Source organism: Perna viridis, chromosome 6, assembly GCF_037379345.1.
Source record: "Perna viridis isolate PV_CMFRI_1.1 ecotype Kerala chromosome 6, ASM3737934v1, whole genome shotgun sequence".
In the NCBI taxonomy this organism is placed as follows: domain Eukaryota; kingdom Metazoa; phylum Mollusca; class Bivalvia; order Mytilida; family Mytilidae; genus Perna; species Perna viridis.
Window position 1 is genome coordinate 46,564,526 of NC_142450.1, and position 21,126 is coordinate 46,585,651.

General features: G+C 31.1%; 1 protein-coding gene across 1 annotated transcript in view; it reads right to left on the reverse strand.

The window, feature by feature from the left end:
• Positions 1-20,912, reverse strand: part of LOC148615286 (protein O-mannosyl-transferase TMTC2-like) — a 34,494-nt gene extending 13,582 nt beyond the window's left edge. Inside the window, exons 1-2 of the mRNA XM_088590086.1 lie at positions 20,721-20,912; positions 8,301-8,910 (exon numbers count right to left, since the gene is read on the reverse strand). Of these exons, the coding sequence (XP_088446212.1) occupies positions 8,301-8,910; positions 20,721-20,806 (696 nt within the window). The 5' untranslated portion in view covers positions 20,807-20,912. The remainder of the gene's footprint in view (positions 1-8,300; positions 8,911-20,720) is intronic.
• Positions 20,913-21,126: the final 214 nt, after the last annotated feature.

A 21,126-nucleotide genomic window follows, 5' to 3' on the forward strand; every position in this document is an offset into this window, starting at 1 on the left:
TTCTTTTTTAATTTAAAATCAAACATTTGAAAGGCAAGGCTTAAAAAAAGTGTAAAATTAAAGAGAAGTACAAATATATAGATTTATAATTTGGTAAATCTGCCACCATTTTGTGCCTACTTAGAGTGCAGAATCAACAGAACGATCGTTTTATTATTTGTTTACATCAAGACATAATAACTTAGTTGTCATAAAATACTGACGTAATTTATACCCCCAAGTTAAACACGAAAAATGAGCTCCTCTGCAAATATACATAACCCTAATTTGCTATGATCTAAATCATTTCTTTATTTGGAAAAAGCCTTCAAATTAGTTTGGTCCTCTAATGCACTTAAATTTTCCTAAGATCAAACGGCCTATAGAGCAGCTTTAATGTTTACATAACGTAAAACTTATAAAATGTCAATATAATTGTCAAAAAGTTTCTCAACAAATTCTTGTAAATTGGTGAAGATTTTTTGCTTAGATAGTTTTGCACCAGTAGTTTTAAATTATGACATATTTTTCTTAAAAGCAATTGCAATTGCCCCAAAAAAAGATAAAAAAACCTACCAACATATTCCTAAATACAAATTTACAGTATAGCCAGGCATGAATCAAAGGAAAGACATGACTGGCATATCCCCCCCCCTCCAACCACCCAAAAAAAAAGTTTAATTGGGAATTAATATCTTTGTATGCTTGAAATGTGGTTTTCCTGTGATACTACCCCAAAACTGTTCTTGTCTTGCTACATGTGGCCTTTTAATCTGTTTACACCATCCCCCTAAACTGAAATCTTGGATCTGCCTGTCAACAGTAGAATTTTCCCCGAGACAGAGCTACATCAAACAAAATTATTATGATCCTACAGAAGACTGCTGCAGCTGAAACTTGAGGTATTCAACTTATTTCACCTCAAAAACCATGACTATAGTCAGAACACATTAAGAATGGTTTAATAAATAATAAAACTGCTGTAGTATAAAGCCTAATTAATTATTACAACTAAAGAATAATTTTTTTTCCTGTTCGTACCAGTAGGTGTGAATTACCCCTGACTCAAGCGTTAATGACCTCACATAAACAAACCTGTTACTAACCATAATAAATTAGACACTACAAGTAAAGGGCACCACCTTCTCTAACGTGATGTACACACAGCGTTACACAGTGACAAAAACAAGGACAAAATAAATGCTACTGTGTTTTTTAATACCTTTCCACCAAGTAGTATATTCAATAGGTGTACTTGCCTTAAGATAAAGAGGAAGATTTAGACATGTATTTGTTTCAGAATTTGTTTCCACATATACATGATATACTAACCACTATACATGTACATGTAACGGTATACAGAATACAGAAATCAAAACTTAAATGTTCATATATACATCAATATTTTAGATTCAGTTTTCAGTTCTAAATGAAACTTTTTTATGGAAACCTGTATCCCTCACTTGCTTATATGATGAAACAAATTCTGAAACAAGGGCTTGAGGATTCAGACAAGAAGACACAAGGACCATCCATAAAATCCAAAAGTATCAGGATAACCAATCACATGTACATTTGAAAAAAAAACAGGACTACATTTCAGTAAAATACAAAAAAAACCTGCAAATTAATTAATATTAAAAGCTAGTCAGCTTGATGAGACCTGACTTCGAAATATGAATATCAATACTGGAAAGTCTTTGAATATTGCTGTGGGACAGAAAGAAAAAAGGCAACATGACATGAAGAATCCATCATTTGCCTGATTTGAAAAAAATTACCTTAAGTTCAATCAAATTTTCAAACTACATTATCAATATTTGACCACTCAAGGCAACCAAAAAATAAACCTCAGAAATATCCTGTATGCTTCAGGTTGGTTCAGTGACTTCTATTTGGTAAGAAATATCCTGTATGCTTCAGGTTGATTCAGTGACTTATTTGGTAACCAATAATCCTGTATGCTTCAGGTTGATTCAGTGACTTATTTGGTAACCAATAATCCTGTATGCTTCAGGTTGATTCAGTGACTTATTTGGTAACCAATAATCCTGTATGCTTCAGTGACTTATTTGGTAAGCAATAATCCTGTATGCTTCACTGACTTATTTGGTAACCAATAATCCTGTACGCTTCAGGTTGATTCAGTGACTCTTATTTGGTAACCAATAATCCTGTATGCTTCAGGTTGATTCAGTGACTTATTTCACATTTTAACTACTTTGGCAGTATATCTAAACAGCTAGAATCCAAACTAGAAAAATGCCCACAATTTAAACCGATTTAGTATTTTGTTCAAAAAGTTATTCTATATCTTTTGAGGAGTCGTATAATTTTCATGAAAATACAGACTACGTATTCATTAAAATGCTTGTTATCAGAATTCTTTTTATATAAAAAAGAAAGGAAGGTAGAGAAAAAAGAGGAAGAATTGAAGATAGAGAAACAGAAGTTAAAAAAAAAAGAAGAAAAAAAAAGAAACAAATTAAAAAAAAAAAAAATAGAAATAAATAAATAAATAAAGCGATGATTGATATTGGATATAATCTCTAAGGGCATATTAAGAAAGACAGTTTAGATAAGAAAGCATGGATCACATAAATTATAAACAAGCAAACTAGGAAAATCTACTATTGGTATGTATTATATAGACGGTCGGGAAGAATATATAATGAAACTGTCTCAGATAGACATGTACAATAAAAAAAAGCACTGATCTTATAAATATGACAGTTTAGGATACATTTGTTTTGAGACTGTATCATGAACAATATCTGGCAGTTCATCTTGTTCAACAGGAACATGGGAGTTATGAGACAACTTTAATTCATTCTTGTTTTTTGATTTCACAAAATTTGGAACCAGGGGCCCCAGCAGGCAGTGGCAGCTTCTAGTGATTCATTTTTAAATGTATTAAGTTTTTCTATATTAAGATTTTCTTTCATACAGTTTTTTAAAGCATTTATATTTAGTCGTGAATTTTCCATTTTTGATTTATATATGTAATATTTGGCAAATAAAATTATAATATTTCTCACTTTATTTCTACTGGAATTTTCAATTATCCCCAACAATACTATTTCCATGTTTAATGGACGTTCAATCTCTAAAATTTCAAAGATCCATGCATTCATAGCCTCCCAGAGCTCAAAGCTGTAAGAACATGACCAAAACAGATGTTTAATAGTTTCAGGTAATTCATGGCAAAAGGTGCAGGTATTTTGGGGTATTAGATTCATTTTATTCAGAAGATCGTTTGTTTCTAAGATTCTATGTAAAATTCTTGTTTGAAACCGATGAAGCTTTGTACTTTTTGTAACTTTAAAAGGAAGCTTGTAGTATTTTTGCCATTGTATATTATTTTTATTCATAACTTGCCATTTTTCTTCTGATTTTATTTTATTTTCATTGGATTGCAGAATATTATACATATCTTTTGAACTTTTTTTCAATTTTGTAAAAATCTTAAGTCATTGGTATAACTGGTCCATTGATTCTAACAAAACTGGTATCAATATCATATTTTTTTCCTAAATGATGTAATACCTGCTATTAGTGCATGATACTGTATGAAATTGGTATTTATATTATATTTCATTTGGAATTCTTGTATATCAATAAAGTTTCTATTCTCATTTAGCAGATCATGTATAAGCCATACACCTTTTCTAGACCATTCTTTGTACCACACTGGTATATTTCCAATTCAGATATCTTTATTCTTCCATATATTTGATTCAAGAAAATCCTGAGTATTGCTTATAGGAAGTTTGCATTGAAGTTCTGACCATTTTCAAAAACTTCTTTCCAAAATGGGTTTGTCAAATTGTTTTATAGGACCTATGTGAAGAATATCTTCCTTCTTAATATTTTCAGTAAAGAATAGCAAATAACTATAAGAACTGGTTGAGTTTATTAATCTCCTTATCCATGCTAACTTAAGACCTATAATATATTGCTTAATATCTAACATGTTCAGACCTCCATTGTCATATTTCTGTGTTAAAATTTCCATTTTATCTGGCTTGCCATTCCAAATAAATCTGAACATGTCTTTGATATTCTATATCTTTGAGGAGTTGTATAATTTTCATGAAAATACAAACTACATATTCATTAAAATGCTTGTAATCTTTAATTACCAGTAGAACAGACTTACTGACAGAGATCTACTTGGTCATGGACTGTGTACAAAATGAAGTGAAAGTTTTAGCCCATTAACAAATGAATGAATGAAGTGAGCATTTATGTCCATGATCACTGACTGAATCAAGCCAGTGTTATTGCCCATGAGCCAGCAACATAAATCAGTTGACATTTTCCATCTCTCTAGGAGACTTACATAGAGATTTATTACTTGTTTTAGTCAACACTAATGATATTACATTTAAACAATTTCCATAGGTATTCAAATCCAATTGATACCTGTATTTATTGAAATATCACGATTTTATGCTAACTGAGAGATTTGAAAGAGCCCCAAGTAACAAAGGTCAAATTATAGGTCATAAGTTTATCTGCTAGGCGGTGCTATATCATTGTTTTGGATTTTCTAAATGAAATTAGAATTAAATTATTTGTTTGCATGTATAACCATGCAGAATACATATTTGCTAAATCAGTGAAAATATACATTAAACATGACAGGGAATTTGTTTGTTACAAATTAAATTTCATTCAGGAAGTAAGATATTAATACTCAAGTTTCCAAATTTAACCAAATTGTGGACCAGAATAAAGCTTTACACAGTCAAACTTGAAGAAATAAATAAAAACCATTTATTGAACATTAACTACTGGAAAAAAAACATGAAATTGTGATTGTTGTGGTGCTAGGGGTACCCCACTTATACAAGATGTTAATATCAAACAGCACCAAAAATCCTTTACAATGTATGCCCTTTTCATATAAAGCCACACACTAAATTTAAAAGCAATCCATCCACTGGGAGCTGAAATAATTGTGATGAAATTAAGACAGACAGACGGATGGACATGGTGATTCCAATATACCAACCACTCACTGAGGGGGGTATAAATAAAAAACCATGATACAATACATCGTGGTGTATCTTTCACAGCACACTTAAAACTTGTTTTAATCCTTAAACAGATGACATGCCGAAGACTTGAGTTCCAAAAAAATGCACTAATGAACACCCAAAATCATAGATGGATATCATGAAGCAGAGCATCAACACTTTAATCAGTAGCAATAAAAGATTTTTGTAGAATATTGTATATTCCTCCTTGTTTCTCATCTAAGGTGTAGTTGTTTCTTATCTAGGGTGAAATCTATTTACAATACATCATGATTATACAACAAAAACATGTACCTTTCTTGTCAAATTATGCAGATTTCCCTCCTCAGTAATAATAGCTATGTGCTTATACATAATCACTCATAACTTTACATTGCATTTCTTCTATGTCCACGTTTAAAGGAAATGCACAATTTCTGGTGCAAAATAATTTATTTTTTAAAAGCCAATCCATCATCCTCAAATCTGCATTGAATTTTAAATGAGAGAAGTTTATCCTTTTATATTTCTTCCTTTTAATTTGGAACTACAGACAGGGTGCAAGTTCCCCTGCAAATTTGATATTTCCCAAAATACATATAAAACCAGAATAAAATCCTTAACAATTTATTAGTTGGTAAGCAGGGACACAGCTATTTATCTGTCTCATAAAACAAATCAAGATTTACAGTCATGTTTGTTTGTTTGTTTGGTTTTTTTTTTAAATCATGAAAATTATAAGTGTTTTCACCAAAGACGTATTAATGCTACATGTATATAGTGTACCAATCACATGTACATACCAGTCCATACTAAATCTTTCTATATATTAGCTCATGCTCAGTGTACATGTTTAAGTATACACATGTATCTAGACACCTAATCACTGCAAGTATAACTTACTAGGATTGGAAATGCACTTCATTGTTATTTCACTAGTAGTATTTTTTTTTTAATGAAATCAGCCAAAGTTTTATTTTTCTTGATGACTTTTTCTTTGTGCCATTTCTGGAAAAAAACTTAGGATTCTTCCTACATTCTGTGCTAGGGCTATTAAAATCATACCCTGTACACGCTTTTCATCAAGGAAAAGCAGCTGTGGGAAATGGTAACAAAAGTACATGTATCTATTTATATTAAGTCCATCATTTTTAGTAAAAGGCGGGATATATAACAACAAGCATGAATAATCAAGCAAAATTGTTTCCCTCCTTTCCAATAAATAACATATCAGTTTTGTAGCTTAAATCCCTTTTCGTTCTTTGATCATGGATGCATGAGAGAGCAAATTAGTTTTTAAGTAAAGAGGCGCTTTCAAACTGTACAAATTATGTAATATCAAATACAATGTTTATTTATGTAATAATAGGCAAAATTCAGAATATGCTTCAGACTTTCCTTAAATGCAAATATTGAACAATAGGAATATTTTTTTTCAATGGAATATCATTATATAAAAGACTTCTCCATCTACTATTGAGTAATGAATCGTTTCACGATATTTCAGTTTTTTTGTTCTTTGATGGTTACGAATGTATAATTTATGCTAACAATGATATATTCTTTTGCAATATCTAAATTTAAAAACGCATATCATAAAAAAATATAAATTTTTAACCTTGCTGTCACAACCTAAACTAAGTTGATAAAGGGTACTCTAATTTCATACGTTACCCTACATGACAATGCTCACGACAGTATAGGAAATTAATAGTGGTTAACATATTCTCTATAAAATACTTAACAATTCTATTGTTGGTTCCTTTTAAAGTTTTACTACAACTGTGAGTAAACCAAATTAAGGATAACCCAAACACCAAATACAATCATGTCTATATGTGAGTTATATCTCTCGTATGAAGTGCGAGATGGAGATAATTTCCTCTTATGGCTGTACAGTACACCTGTGACAGGTTTCATAGAAATAAAACTGAGTGAGGGTAGTGTCTTGAAGATTTCATTCATACTCACAGGAAGAAAAATGTATGGTTAAGGTTTTATCCCTTTTTTGCATGGGGTCAATGAATACATAATTTCATAAAACAATATCACAAATTACCCTAGGTTAATAGAATTTCAACAGAAAAGTATTACTTTCTTGAAAATTAATTGTTATAGATAAAATTTGGTTGAAATATGGTTCTAAAGACATGTATTAGTTCCCAAGGAAGATAACCTTCTTTCAACAATCATGAAAATAATCTTCAAATACATGTAAATTACAGATAATATAACAATCGTAACTAATTAGAGAAGTAAAGCTAGGAGTTGCCTGAATGTCAATATCTTGTACCTAATTCTATTTAAATTCACCAGAAATAGGATTTCATGTAATGATATTGATGATATGATCTTATTAGACTTAATTTCTAATTTTTCCTTTAGACTGCAAGGGTATAACATCATTCTGGTTCAATAATATCAAAACATTTTAGTCAAAGTTCATGGATTTCTATCCTGATTTTTGTCTAATTAGGAACCCTGCGTGGTTTGAAAGTCATGTCACTTTTGTTAATTACTAGATTAGGCAAATCTTACCATAGTCCATAGATGTTTTTTATTTTAAAAAAAAGTGTTTCATATTCACAAAAAATATAAATTTTAATTTTTAAAGTAAAATATTTTATCCATCTGATCTGATCTTTCTTCACAGTGAACTTTACCAAGAGGTATTCATTCCATACAATAAACCCCTATTATCTCACTTTAATTTTTTTTCAAAGTAACAGTGATTGATCAATTGGATGTCTACCTGGATTGAACACACCTTTAATTAATTTGTCACAATATAATAATACTGGTAGTTATTTCAACCCAATTCTATAGTCAGATGTGCTGTTGTAAAATTGTCATGCAAGAAAATTGAATGTTGGGCTGTATTGTTAAGAAGCATGAAAATTCTCCTTTAGATTTTTATATTATAAAGTGAGAAAATGAACCGCTTTGTGGTGGTGATGTATGATGAACAACAAGCTCAATGACAGTATGATATCCAAATCATTTGTCATAACACACAATAAACATGATTACAATGACTCATGCACAATATTATGAGACAAAACTAGAGGATATCATATAGAATGGTATCTAAATCATCTGTTAAAATAATAACAAGTTTTAGACTTTGTAATTTGTTTTAGATTCATGTATAAATTTGTTTTTGGTTTTTATGACCTTTCTCAGTTTTAGTACTGCACTGTTACAGTAATACCTTCGCTTTGTTTTAAAATTTAAGCTGTTCCTCTTTTATCTATGTTACTTCATCAACGTAACTGTATAGTTTCTAGCTGAGATACTTACCCAATTACCGCAGAGTAAATCTGTGATCCGCACTTTATTTTTGATGAAGAGATCAAAAGTGGCACAAACAGCAATCACTGTAACACCCTGTTCTTTTGTGAGCATGCTCAGAGTTGTAAAAATGGCTGTTAGTACAAAAAATAAAATTTTCTTTTTATCCTCAACAGTTCCTCCTCCTCCTCCTCCATCACTACTATAGTTCTCATCTCTGTGATGGATGTATCTAATGTAACTTAAAAGTGAAAGTAGAAAGAACAAACAAGCACCAACATCAGCCCTTCCCACAATGCCTGCTACAGCCTCTGTATGGACAGGATGAGCAGCAAACAACAGGCCAGCAACAACTGTTGGAAAAGTTTCTGGTAGAATGATACGCACAAAATGTGTAAATATGGCTGTCACTAAAGTATGGAGAAGAACATTCCCAAGATGGTATCCAAAAGGTGACAGTTCTCCTAGGAGATAGTTGAGACGAAAAGAAAGAACACATATTGGTCTGTAGGACTTGTGGGAACCGCTATGGGTCAAAGGTGTGCCCCAGAAATCATCATAGAAGATGTTAGTTAGTGGTGTCTCTGGGAGTAGATCCTGATTCTTCTGTATGGCACGGCTGAAAATTCAAACAAAATACTTCTTTAATCAAACAACTAACATTATAATCCTTTTTGTGGAATGTCTACTCCCCACTAAAATACCATTAAAAATTTTGAACTAGTTGGATTTTATTGCATTCATTCTCTACATCAACTATGTACATGGCCTTATAGTGGAAGAACATTTAGGAAGAAGATATATACACTGGCTACAAATAGGTTTGATACATTGTAGGAATAACAAGAATATTCCTATGCTACAGTATAGCTGACCAAAGGGGTGTGACTACCCTTTCATGTCTCACATGGACAATATATAACTGTAGTTCGGCTACTCAGAATGATATCAGTGGCCTCAACAAACAGAAGTACATAAAAATTATATTTTTTAAAAATTATAAAAAAGTCCACCATTTTTCATAAACTGCCACCTTCAGAAACTATTAGAGACTTCATGCATGAAATAAGGTCCATGATTACCTAAAAATGATATATCTCTCCTAAAAAAAAACTCTATCAGACTGTTTTGTTATCTTGACAAGGCAAAATGTGAAATGTGGTCAAATCAAGTTTTCATAACTGGCATTTGATGTTATAATGGTTAGTCTTATTCTAACCACAGCATTGTAAACAACCTTGTATTCTAATACGGTATTATTGTGATGTGACATGCTAGATTTATATCAACAAAATCATTTTATATCTGCCAGTTAAAAACAACCTTGGCAAATCTATGAAAAAAAAATAAAGTTTTTGGGTACAAATAAAAAGTAAAGTATTGATTCACGTCCTGGGAGCTAATTGTCTAAAACCTGATACTCTGGTTTTGTTTGTGAACAAACATATAATAGTTAAATTTAACTGTCATTATGTATAATTTAGGCTGTTCAAATGACTCTTAAGTGTCTACAATATACCACCTATAGATGACCGACAAAAAGTGTGAAATAAATTGTCGAATCAAACACGCACATCTAAGTGCAGTAGACTTGTATTCTCAGTTACCAATATAGATCTACAGCATGATAGATTTTACTTTTAAAGATAAACCTTTCCAGAATTTACCCATTTCAAGTTTCATGATCGAAATGTTTTATTCTCATAACATGGTAACAAATCAAACTGCAATATTTATGGATGAGTTGCCAAATTTAGACTTTTTTGTGGGTTTTGTGTATCATCTGTTACAGTGAAGTAGGGATAATGTTTTCATTGATGGATGAGCTCATTGTCTAATCCTATGATATCTCTATTACATAATTCAAACAAGTCAAATTAATCTTTTCTATGCAAATTCTTAGGCTGACATGAAGTGTTGATTTCAGAAGAGAACCCACAAAAGCCATGTCTGAGTAGATGAACACTTTACATTGACACAATGTCTAACTCTAAGTCTAAGTAGTTTTAATGGTCTGTTTATGTTAGGATCCAAATATTTAACTTTGAAATACCCAAGTCATGTGTGGTCACATACAAATCAATTTGTACCCAGAGTGGCTTCAAAACAGATCAATTATAAAGCTCTGTGGTAGAAAACTAGACCAGTAATCAAAACTCTCAAAGTCAAACAAGAACAGGCACAACTTTTAATTTATCAGTTTTCTGAAAGTTAAGCTACAGAAAATTGACAAGATTTTTTTAATATTCTTGTCTCTAATGTTTCTTTTGAGAGCATGTTTGGGAAACATGCATTTGCTGTTTACAAAATCTTGCATTAACACCTGTCAAACTTTAAAAAGTGAATCACCAATTAATCTACCTGAGTTTTATCCTACTGAGGAATACAAGAAGTCATAGGATAATCCTGGTATGATCTACTCTATTAACATACAAGTAGTGAGACTGCTGTCCTCAGAATGAAAAGAGGAAAATGTTCTCTTCTGACAGTTGCACTCAGGTTAATTTGGACAAATATAGTCCTGACCCAGGCATTTTTTAGTCTGTCTACATCTGATGTTGTTGGCTATGGTCCAAAAACATCTGATCATGGCAAGAAACTGTCTGAACAGTGATGCCTGTGACTGTGGCCAAAACACATCAGAACATTCTGGGTATAGCCTTAAATAATCTGAACAGTGATGCCTGTGACTGAAGCCAAAACATATCAGAATGACCTGGGTATAACCTAAAATAATCTGAACAGTGATGCCTGTGACTATGGCCAAAACATATCAGACATCCTGGATATAACCTAAAATAATCTGACCAGTGATGCCTGTGACTATGGCCAAAACACATCTGAAAGTCCTGGGTATAGCCTAAAACAGTCTTGACTGTGTTATACTTTGCTTTATGCAAAAATTATTGAAACTGCAACATCTTTGCCATGGCCCACAACAATCTGAAATATGGATTCTATATAGCCATAAAACTCTGTTCTGAGATGTTCAAAGTTCCTGATGCCTTTTCATTCCGCATTATCAACTTTCCTTTCATCTGTGGCAACATCCCTTCAGCATCTGTGTATGGAGTTTTCATATCATAACTCATATGTTATGCCAGAGTTTTCAGTAACTACACAGAATTTTTGTATCACGCTAGACTACTTACAATTAGGCTTCTGGAACAGGGTTATGTTGCTACAAGATTGAAGTCATCACTACAGAAGTTTTATGGTCGTCATCATGAACTCATGGATCATTATGGTGTATCCATCTGCACTATGAAAACTGATTTGTTCAACATGTCATTGTTTTCCTTTCATCTTTCATCTTGACTTGAATTTCTATGAGCAACTCCACAGGTGTTTCTAGAAAAGCAGAGGGCACTTACCCTACCGGTGCACCTGGTCCACCCTCCCAGTTTTTGGTGGAGTCTAAGTTTCTCATTTACTTTTGTTCCTTTATATGCCTTATTTTTGTTATTTTATGTTCTTTGTTGTGTGTGTCTGTTTTCCATGTCTGGTCTTTGTCCATGATTACATTCTTTTGATTTCCACCAGAATCTTCATTCCCTTGATTACTCTTTCATGCCTAAAACTATTTAAACTTTGGCACCTTTGGCTATGGCCTAAAACCCTGTGATTTGTTGCACTCTCAACTGGAGCCTAGAATGTTCTGAGCTTTTAAAGTCTTTGGTATAGTCTTGAACCATCCAATGTTGGACAAGAATAGTTCTGACTGTGGTCCCCTGGTTATAGACAAAAAATATCATGACTGTCATACTGTCATATGGCAAATGAGCATTGTCATTCTTGGTTTTGACCCTGAACAGTCCTTTCCGTGGTTCTCTTGGTTTGGACCCACTACAATTCTGATTGAGGGACCCTTCACATCGGCTAGCTGCCTAGAACAGTTCTGACTGGCTTTGGCCCAGAAAAGTTCACTGTTGACTTTGACTAGGAATAGTCATGATTGGAACCCATGGCCAAAAACAGTCCCTTAACATAGTGCATTAATCAGCATATTTAACCAATTATTTTCAACTTTCCAGCTATTTCTGTTGAGAAATCCTACGTTTTGTTTGAATATTCTTTAGTGTATTATTTGCAATTTTTTCACAGATCAATATAGTTAGTGAAAAAACTGCCTTGCCCAGCTGTGTGCAAGCTAGCTTACATTATCACATATACCTGTACACTTTTATTCATAATTGCTACGACCTGCACAGGTATTAGAAATGATCGAATTAACTTATTAAAATCAAATCTTTGTTCAATCATATTGATTCAAATGTTAGAGGGCCAATTATGTTATTCTACCTACAGATATCAATACTCGATCAAAACTTGACGAGACAAATATTTTTGCCAATTTCAGTTTAATTTCAACTTATCACGTAATCTGTATTGGGACATGTCATTCATGTTAAGAAAGAAACGTTGTATGTTCAATTCTTCTATTATAAAACTCTGAAAAGGGTCTTATAAAAAGAGATGGCTAAAGTCAAATTACATTTTCTGTATTTTTTACACAAGTGCCTCTAAGTTTTCTGTCTCCACTAAACTGCTGAACTCAACTTATTTCACGGTAACTTTATTTCACATATTTCCCACAACATCCTGTTTCACAGTTATTAAGTTTTGCATTTCTCAACTGCAAGTATCAACATTTATAATTGAGCTAACCGAGGAATTTACATCTTTGAACAAATTATTTTCACAATTATTTTCTCATAACAGTGGTCATGACTGTAAATCACTTGTATATAAAAGTTCACAGTATGTTTATAAGAAAAATTACAACATATTTTTCCTGTATGATGAAAAATATACACCATTAAAAGATAGACAAACCATTTATTAACTAAATGTATGAATTGTGTAACTGGGGCACATGCACTTCATAAAAAATCATTTGACATTTTAGGCTAAAAGTGTTCAACACTTGGAGAAAAAAGACAAACAAATACAAAAAGACCTAAAAACACATACAAATGTAGTTAGGAAACAGAAGCTAAGATATCAATCATGAAGAGGGTAGTTTTTTTGTTGTTTTTTTTTTGGGGGGAGGGTATGGATAGAACATAATAGACACCAATACTATAGTGATTGCAAAATAAATGGTTATTTATAGACCATTTTGTTAAAAAAATAGATGTACATTTCAACAGTGCACTATACATCATTACAGAAAAATGTCACCAAATGACCAGATGTTCATTATTTTTAAAATATGTTTTTATTACAAAATCAAGACTATTTATTATGATGTTTATAACTCAGTAAATCAACTGATGTGAAAAAAAACTTTTGATTTGTTTAAATTTATCATTTCTGAGGTTAAAAGAATTTTCAACAGCTAAATTTGTTTCTATTTTTTTAACTTTATGAGATGTTTATTGGAAGTACTTGGGTACAATCTGTTTAGTAAAAAATATTTCATAAGTGCATACAAATAAATCATAGATTTATACCACACATCTGTAACATTTTTATTATTCTGTTACCATTTATCCTTATTATTATTATTATCATAATTACATAGTTCATTGAATATGTATTTGGAGAGTGAGTGTAGTAGAAAACTTCAAACAAGGGGGGTTAACTAAGAATTTTTGCAAAATATCAAACTTCACAAAAGATGACACAAACATAAATTTAATGCATGATGATAAATCTACTTCTAAGTTATCACAAAATGATACCCTTCCATTTATATTTCCTTCATCTACACCATAATTATTAAATCACCTGATTCCAATCCATAAAAACTAACCATTTATAACTCTCAAAAACCTTAAAATTGATCGGCAATCAATTTTGTCCCGACTATTTTCTATATAAAGCTAAAGAAAATGAAATTTACTTTATCATGTGCATCAGTAAGGGACATCAAAGACAGAAATACTTTAGAATGCATTAGAAATGCATTTACAATTTCTATTGCTCGCCAGAGTGTACAGTCATTTAGATCTTATCTAAAAGAAACATACTCCTGAGCTAAAAGGGATTATAAATTGGTAACATTTTCTAACTGACTTCCATACACAGGGTGATGGGATTTTGTATTACACAAATCGTTAAATTACAATATCATCTTCTTATTTATGGTACATAATCATTTAACACATTTTTTACACCATGAATGGAGGGAAGCCAATCCTTCAGTTTGTTGGATGTACATTTCCAACCAAATTTATTGAGCAAAAATTAACTATGGAGAGGAATATATTTCAATCAGACTTTTCAGGATTCTTGATTAATATTTAGATACATGTACAAAGAAGAACGTAAATGTGGAAATCTATTATAACCACTCAGGCCTCTTAAGTAAAATACAAAACATATACTGGTACTCCTAAAAGACAACACATAATGGCAGAATGATTCTCCAAGCTTTAAGGGAGCTGTATCTCCTTAGTATTTGTATCTGGAGTTTATAAAACTATATGGTTGACAGAGCTGCATATATAATGTGAATTTTATCAATCCCCTATCCCGGTAGGATCTCATTGATAAACTTTTCTCCTTTTAAGTTTGGTCCATACAAAGTCATGCATGAAAAACAAAGTTCAAAACATTAAATCACAAATATGAAGATTTCATAAAATTACTTTTATATGTGAACAGTTGGATGGCTTTCAGAGTAAATCCCATTAAGATATGAAAAAAATGTGTCCTGATATCAAGATTAACTTTATTTCCAATAAAATAGATTGTCTCTGTGTTCATTTAAGGTGAATAAAATTCTATGTTTCCATTTCAATTATGAGAAGAAAACTGCTCTGAATAATTATTGAAAAGAAACAAAATGATGAATAAATTTACAAAAATATGATGCGGTATCAGTCAATATGAAGGTTATCCTGAATATCAAACCTATCCTATTAAGCCGTGACACAGTAAGATATTAATGAACATGCTGAGCTACGAATTCATTTTTTGCCTCTAAATGTAAAATCTAGTCCAGAATAAGCCGTAGCATTTTAAGCTGTTTACAAACAAATGTATAGGATTGCAGACAAAGTGACGAGGAACTGTCTACAACATATGGTTAGGATTCTATAGTGAAATAATTCTTCAATCATATAATCATATAAACTTCTCATTTTTTGGAGGGTTGAATAAAACTTTTTTTCTTAAAATCTTTTGATCGAAAAGTAAAGTGTTCAGTCACCTTATATTTCAGCCTTAGTATCTCCCTGTTAATACACTAACCCAAACATTTACTTGTTGAAAAGAATCTATCATTAGGTCTAAGTAAGCGAATAAAATTATTTTATAATATCATCAAAAAATGAAGTACATTTACTTTATAGTAAAACTAAAATGATTTTGAACTATACATGTCTATAACAAAACACCAAGCTCATGATTATTGGTTTTTATAATGTCTTCCATATTAACAGCCAAAACTGAAATTGGAAAAAGTATCAAAATAAATGTACTTAGCTGCAACATTGTAATACTTGTAACAACAAAACAACAAAGCATCAACTTTGTCACAAAAGGTTTTGATTTTGTAATTTTGTAAAATAAATTTGGAAAATGAATTCTAATAACATCATATCAATGTCACAGCAATGATATAAAAAACTGAAAGCAACAAATGAAGGGTAATAATACACAGTGGCAGATCCAGAGTATTAGGTACATGTAAGGGGGAGGGGGCCCAAAAACAAATTCTTGACCGGATCACCAGTGAGGATCAACAAATCATACTAAATAAATAATTTGCTGGATTACTATTAAATCATATTTCTTTTTGGGTGTTTTTCATGATTTAACACAAACAATTTTTCAACAATTTTTAAAAATCGCAATCCCCCCTCCCGCCCTAAATCCGCCGCTGACACAGTTACCAAACTGATAAATTAACTCATGCCAATAATCAAGGAATAGTCCAAAGAATGAATGTCTATATACAAATGGCAACATCAATGCAAACAATGGAAAACAATTGATTTCGAACAGGCATTTCTGGAAAACAATTGACTTGGAACAGGCACTACTGATGGAAATGGTTGGCTAAACTAGATTTTAAAGCATCCTTAACCTCCGCTTCCATTACCATTAAAGGAGAATAAGTTCATTTAATTAAGGAAACATTTTCTGTAAAATATCAGTTTTAATTAACTCTAACTATGAAATACATTTACTTCTACAAGACAAAAAGGTGTGATAAATAACAGCCAATACTGAACAGCTTTGTTGCCTATGTTTAGAGTATACTTCAGCTGTTATCAATGGGATAACGGCCAGACAATATGTATAAGTGCAGATAATATCTTTTAAAGAAAATATCAATAATTCTTCAGTAAAAATCGCTGTGTCTGTCAAAATAAATCATGATAAATTGTGGAAAATAAACAGAAAATTTTACTTTACTGGGGCGAGGATTTAAAGTTACATGAAATTTTTCTTGTGATGAAATTCTAACTAATTTCTGTGTCATTTTTCAAGATGGCAAACCCATACTTTAACATAATACAAAGTGAGAATGCATGTACATGTATGACTGGGGAAATATGTAGATAAAGAACATCAAAACTGAATTAAAGGAATCACCATCTTAAAAGCAATCATATTTCAATTGAAAAAAGAAAAATATTATGTCAGAACAGAAAATGTGAAACAAAATTAAACTAATATTACTAAATGGAAGTAGAATTGGATTAATGTCACGTTCATCATTAGATATACGATTGTGGGTGATATATTTTGCAGACAAACTTTGAGTCAACGGTGGTTTCAACAATTCAAAAGAAAATTGTGTGAACTTTGGTCTTTTGTTAACCACCTAAATCAGACTTCTTGCCGAAGATCACCATAATTATAAACATCAAACATTATATTTACAAGCAAGTGATCCTTTCTAAACATTTGACAAAACTTAGCACAATTTTTTTCCATTGATTCAGGATTAAAGCCAGGAGTGGTCCTTTCATTATGCTGTTTGCTGACTGGACTCAAGTAATGGAAAAACAAACATGACCACACAAATATATAAAGTTTGGAATTACATCAACACCCATTTTAATTGGGCAAAAATCTAAAAAAATATTTACACACTTTAACCTATTCAAACTACACTCTCCATGAACAAATAGAGAACAGTAGGAGAAAATTCCATATAAAAAATCTGCCATAATTGTGAAGAAATAGTTGTAATTCAATGCTATATCAAATCTCTGAAACATCTGTTTTATAAAATTAAAAACTATTGAATTGTGGCCCTGGCTAGCAAAAATGTGCAAAAACAAATTTTGAAATTAGCCAAAAATATTGGAATAAATGAAACACTAGTTCTTGGTTACTTTTTTTACTCAATTCTAAGTTTGAGTTACAACTGTAGCTGGAACAAATGACATCATATAACACTCCTAAGCTGTTGGCATCATACAGCACTGAAGAGATTCTTCTCAAAGTGTTCACTGTCAATATTCTTTTTCTCATTAGATGTAGACATTTTTCTGATTCTTCTCAAATTTGTTTCTTGTATTTATATAGTTAAAATTTCACTATCTGATTTCAAGTCTTCAAGCATAAGAAAACATCTGTTTAGGACCGAGAAGAAAATCTGTTTTTGTGCATATAAAAACACTTTAAAACACATGTTTTACAAAATTATACACGTATAAAAACTATTATTTTTCATGCTTAATATGAAATAACATTTGACTTACATTTTTCATAAATTTATTTGTTAGTGCAAAACATGTTTTTCACATGTTTTTAAAGTTGATCCTACACTTGTAAAAAAAAACATATGACAAACATTTTTTTTTTTGGTATTCTATAAAACATGTAAAAAACAGATTTTACTGTTTTTCATGTGTAGTTTGCTGTGTGCCGAGAAAATATAAATTAAAATTATTGTTTAATTTAATAAATGACAAGTCCCAATGGAATATATTTTTGGAGAGAGAAAACACACATACCTTGGATTCCAGGCAGTGTGAAAAGTCAGCAAAAAATCTTCAAAAGTCATTTGTTGTATCTATAAATGGCTCTAATTAACTAATTTAGTTAAATGTTCACTATAAGTGGGGCATTCGTTTAATTTCGATTTCTTCAATCTGTTTATGTAAGGACTCAACTAAGAGTATCATACAAACATCAGGGTCATGTTGAATCCTACACCAATTTAAAATCTTCCCTTGTTCACTACCATTCAATGAAAGAATTGATGTTTGTATTCTTTTATACTCTTACTATTTGTCAAAATAAGAACTGATTTTAAATGACAAAGTTGGATTTAAAAATGGTTCTATAAGAAAAAGTAGGTTATTGGTGAAATAATTTGTGCTGCCATTGAACTATTACACATACTATTAACAGGTTGCAATTTTTGGGAAAATAATATCTAATGCTTAGTCCAAAATATCTGACTGGGAAATGAAATCTGTATTATTATTTCCAGTTGTAAAGTTAGCCGATGATTGTTAGTTTTTACAAGTTTTTAAAGTTTCTCTGCATTAGAGCAGTACTCTATGTCAGGAATCATTAGGATGTGCTGTTTTAATGGGACTAGAAAATAAATGTATGTGAATTGGTGGGAAAACTGGGAACAATTGTACTGATGTGATAGGGGTCAATAAAGTTCAAATTCTTGATTTATTAGCTGAAATTAACAAAAATCTATGTACACAGCAAAACTTATAACATTAAAACTAAGAGGTAATATTTTAATTTGCATGAATTTTTTACTGATGGAGTTGTCGTCTCAGCAAATTTGCTTTAATATTAATCATTCAAAAGCGAGAAAATGGCTTTAACCAGACAGCCTTGAGTCTCTACATCAATTTACATGTACATGTAGTTCCAAAATAATTTTAAAAGCCTTATATGTGTCAACAGAAGAAAGTATTTTTTTTCAAAACCTACATCCTTAAAGCATTTTTTCTCACATTGAAATAAGAATTCAAAGCCTCTGATAAGAAGTTAAACTTATATACACACACTATATCATGTTCATTATGATGGTGCCATGCTCTGTTTTTTTCATACATGTCATATTGTGTCATAAAAGACTCCATTTGTTTGAAAAAAAAATTCCTAGATGCCCTTTGAGTGTCTGGGTCAATGTGGGAACATGTGTTGCCATGTTACAGTAAATAAATGATCCCAATTTCTAAATGATAGAATATAGTTGTCTCATCACATAAATTGTATACATTTTTCATATTTATAATTAGAGTAAATACCAAAATTTAGTATGTGACAATAAAAACGACAGAACTGCATTTCAAAAATTAAAAGAACTATTTCCAATCAATGACTGATTTCCTATTAAATCAAGAAATCTTCCATTCTGTACTTGATACAGTAGCACATGTAATTCAAATTCTTGACAATATCTAAATAGGATAAAAGGAATCTACAGACTGCATCCACATTCACTCCTGCCAATAATATTTGTCAAAATCACTGAATAGGCCAAAAATAGCCACACTTACAATGATAACTCCTTATTGGCACAAGTCTTCAGGTAACTACATGTACATGTACAAGGTTATATTTACTTACATGTAAAATTAGCCCATACACAATAACAATTAATTTTAGTACAATTTTGTTGTTTTTATAATTTCCTCTGAACATTGACTTTAAAATGGATGTTAAGTGTAAATTTTGCAAAAGTACTTTTTATAAAGTTGGCATTTTCAGCATTAAGAATAAAGTTACAAGGGGTCATGCCTTATACTTCCACATAAATTTCAAATATCAGAACAATTCTGGGTCTCGAAGTGTAAATACCTCAAAAGTTTCCTGCTGTCTAAACCTTTATATTGTATAAGTTAAAAGTCTTTCTGTAAGAGGTTGTTTTATATATTAATTTAATAAAATGAAGAGATACGGAAAAAAATCACCAAAACAAAAAACATGTACTTCACTCATTTCTATTTCATCAAATATTTTTCTAAGCTTTACAAAAGTCTTTATAAATTTATCTGTGTTTGTTTCTTTGCCCATAAATTTCTGAGTTCACATATTTTTTCGGAGAATTTTTTCCTAGAGGACAAGTGTACTACAAAAATCCTTGTTTTTTAAAGCACTAAATGAGTAAAAAGATCCTTAAAAAGTTAAAACTACATCAATAAATATTAAGACAAAAAGTAAAGCTGACTTCATTTGTTTGATAATTGTTGGACTTTGTTTTATTTATACAATTTCACAATTAAAACTGACATTGATAGTAGAAAGATAATTAAGGAAAAAATACCTTTGATAATTTAGTTTTTAGTTTAAAAATAAATTTTATGACATTGTTGATTCAAACTGAGGAAAAGATACATTAACAGAGCAAATAACGGGATAAAATGTTAGCCTCACAATAGATGTATATTCATACAGTACATGTGTACAATAACATTGTAAACAAACCCGGCTTTCTTTGATCTTTACCGATTGTCAATTACAGGTGAGAAAAACACAACCGCTTACCTGTCATCGTACGCAAAATCAGCTGTGAGAGTATTGAGATAGAGGACCAGGGCCCACAGACTTGTCAGTCCTATAATATAGTCCATTCTTTTAATAACTGGTCCATCACTTTCGCTGGATAAAATGAAACTCGTCCGGTAGTTGTATTTCCGCGCGCATGCTCAAATTTCATTATGACCGATGAACTGCGACCCGGACTATGTGTCAATATTTGTTCAAGTTTCAATTTTAAAGTCTTTTAAAGTTTTCACCTTTTGTAAACGTGTAAAAGAGATTCGCTATTCAACATTAAATATGGCTGAATTTTATGAAATAAATTATAAGAAGTTGACATACATAGTTCTCGGATTATGAAAAAAAGTCTACTGCCTTTTTAGTTAAATTATTTGTGACCGGCGGGGAATTC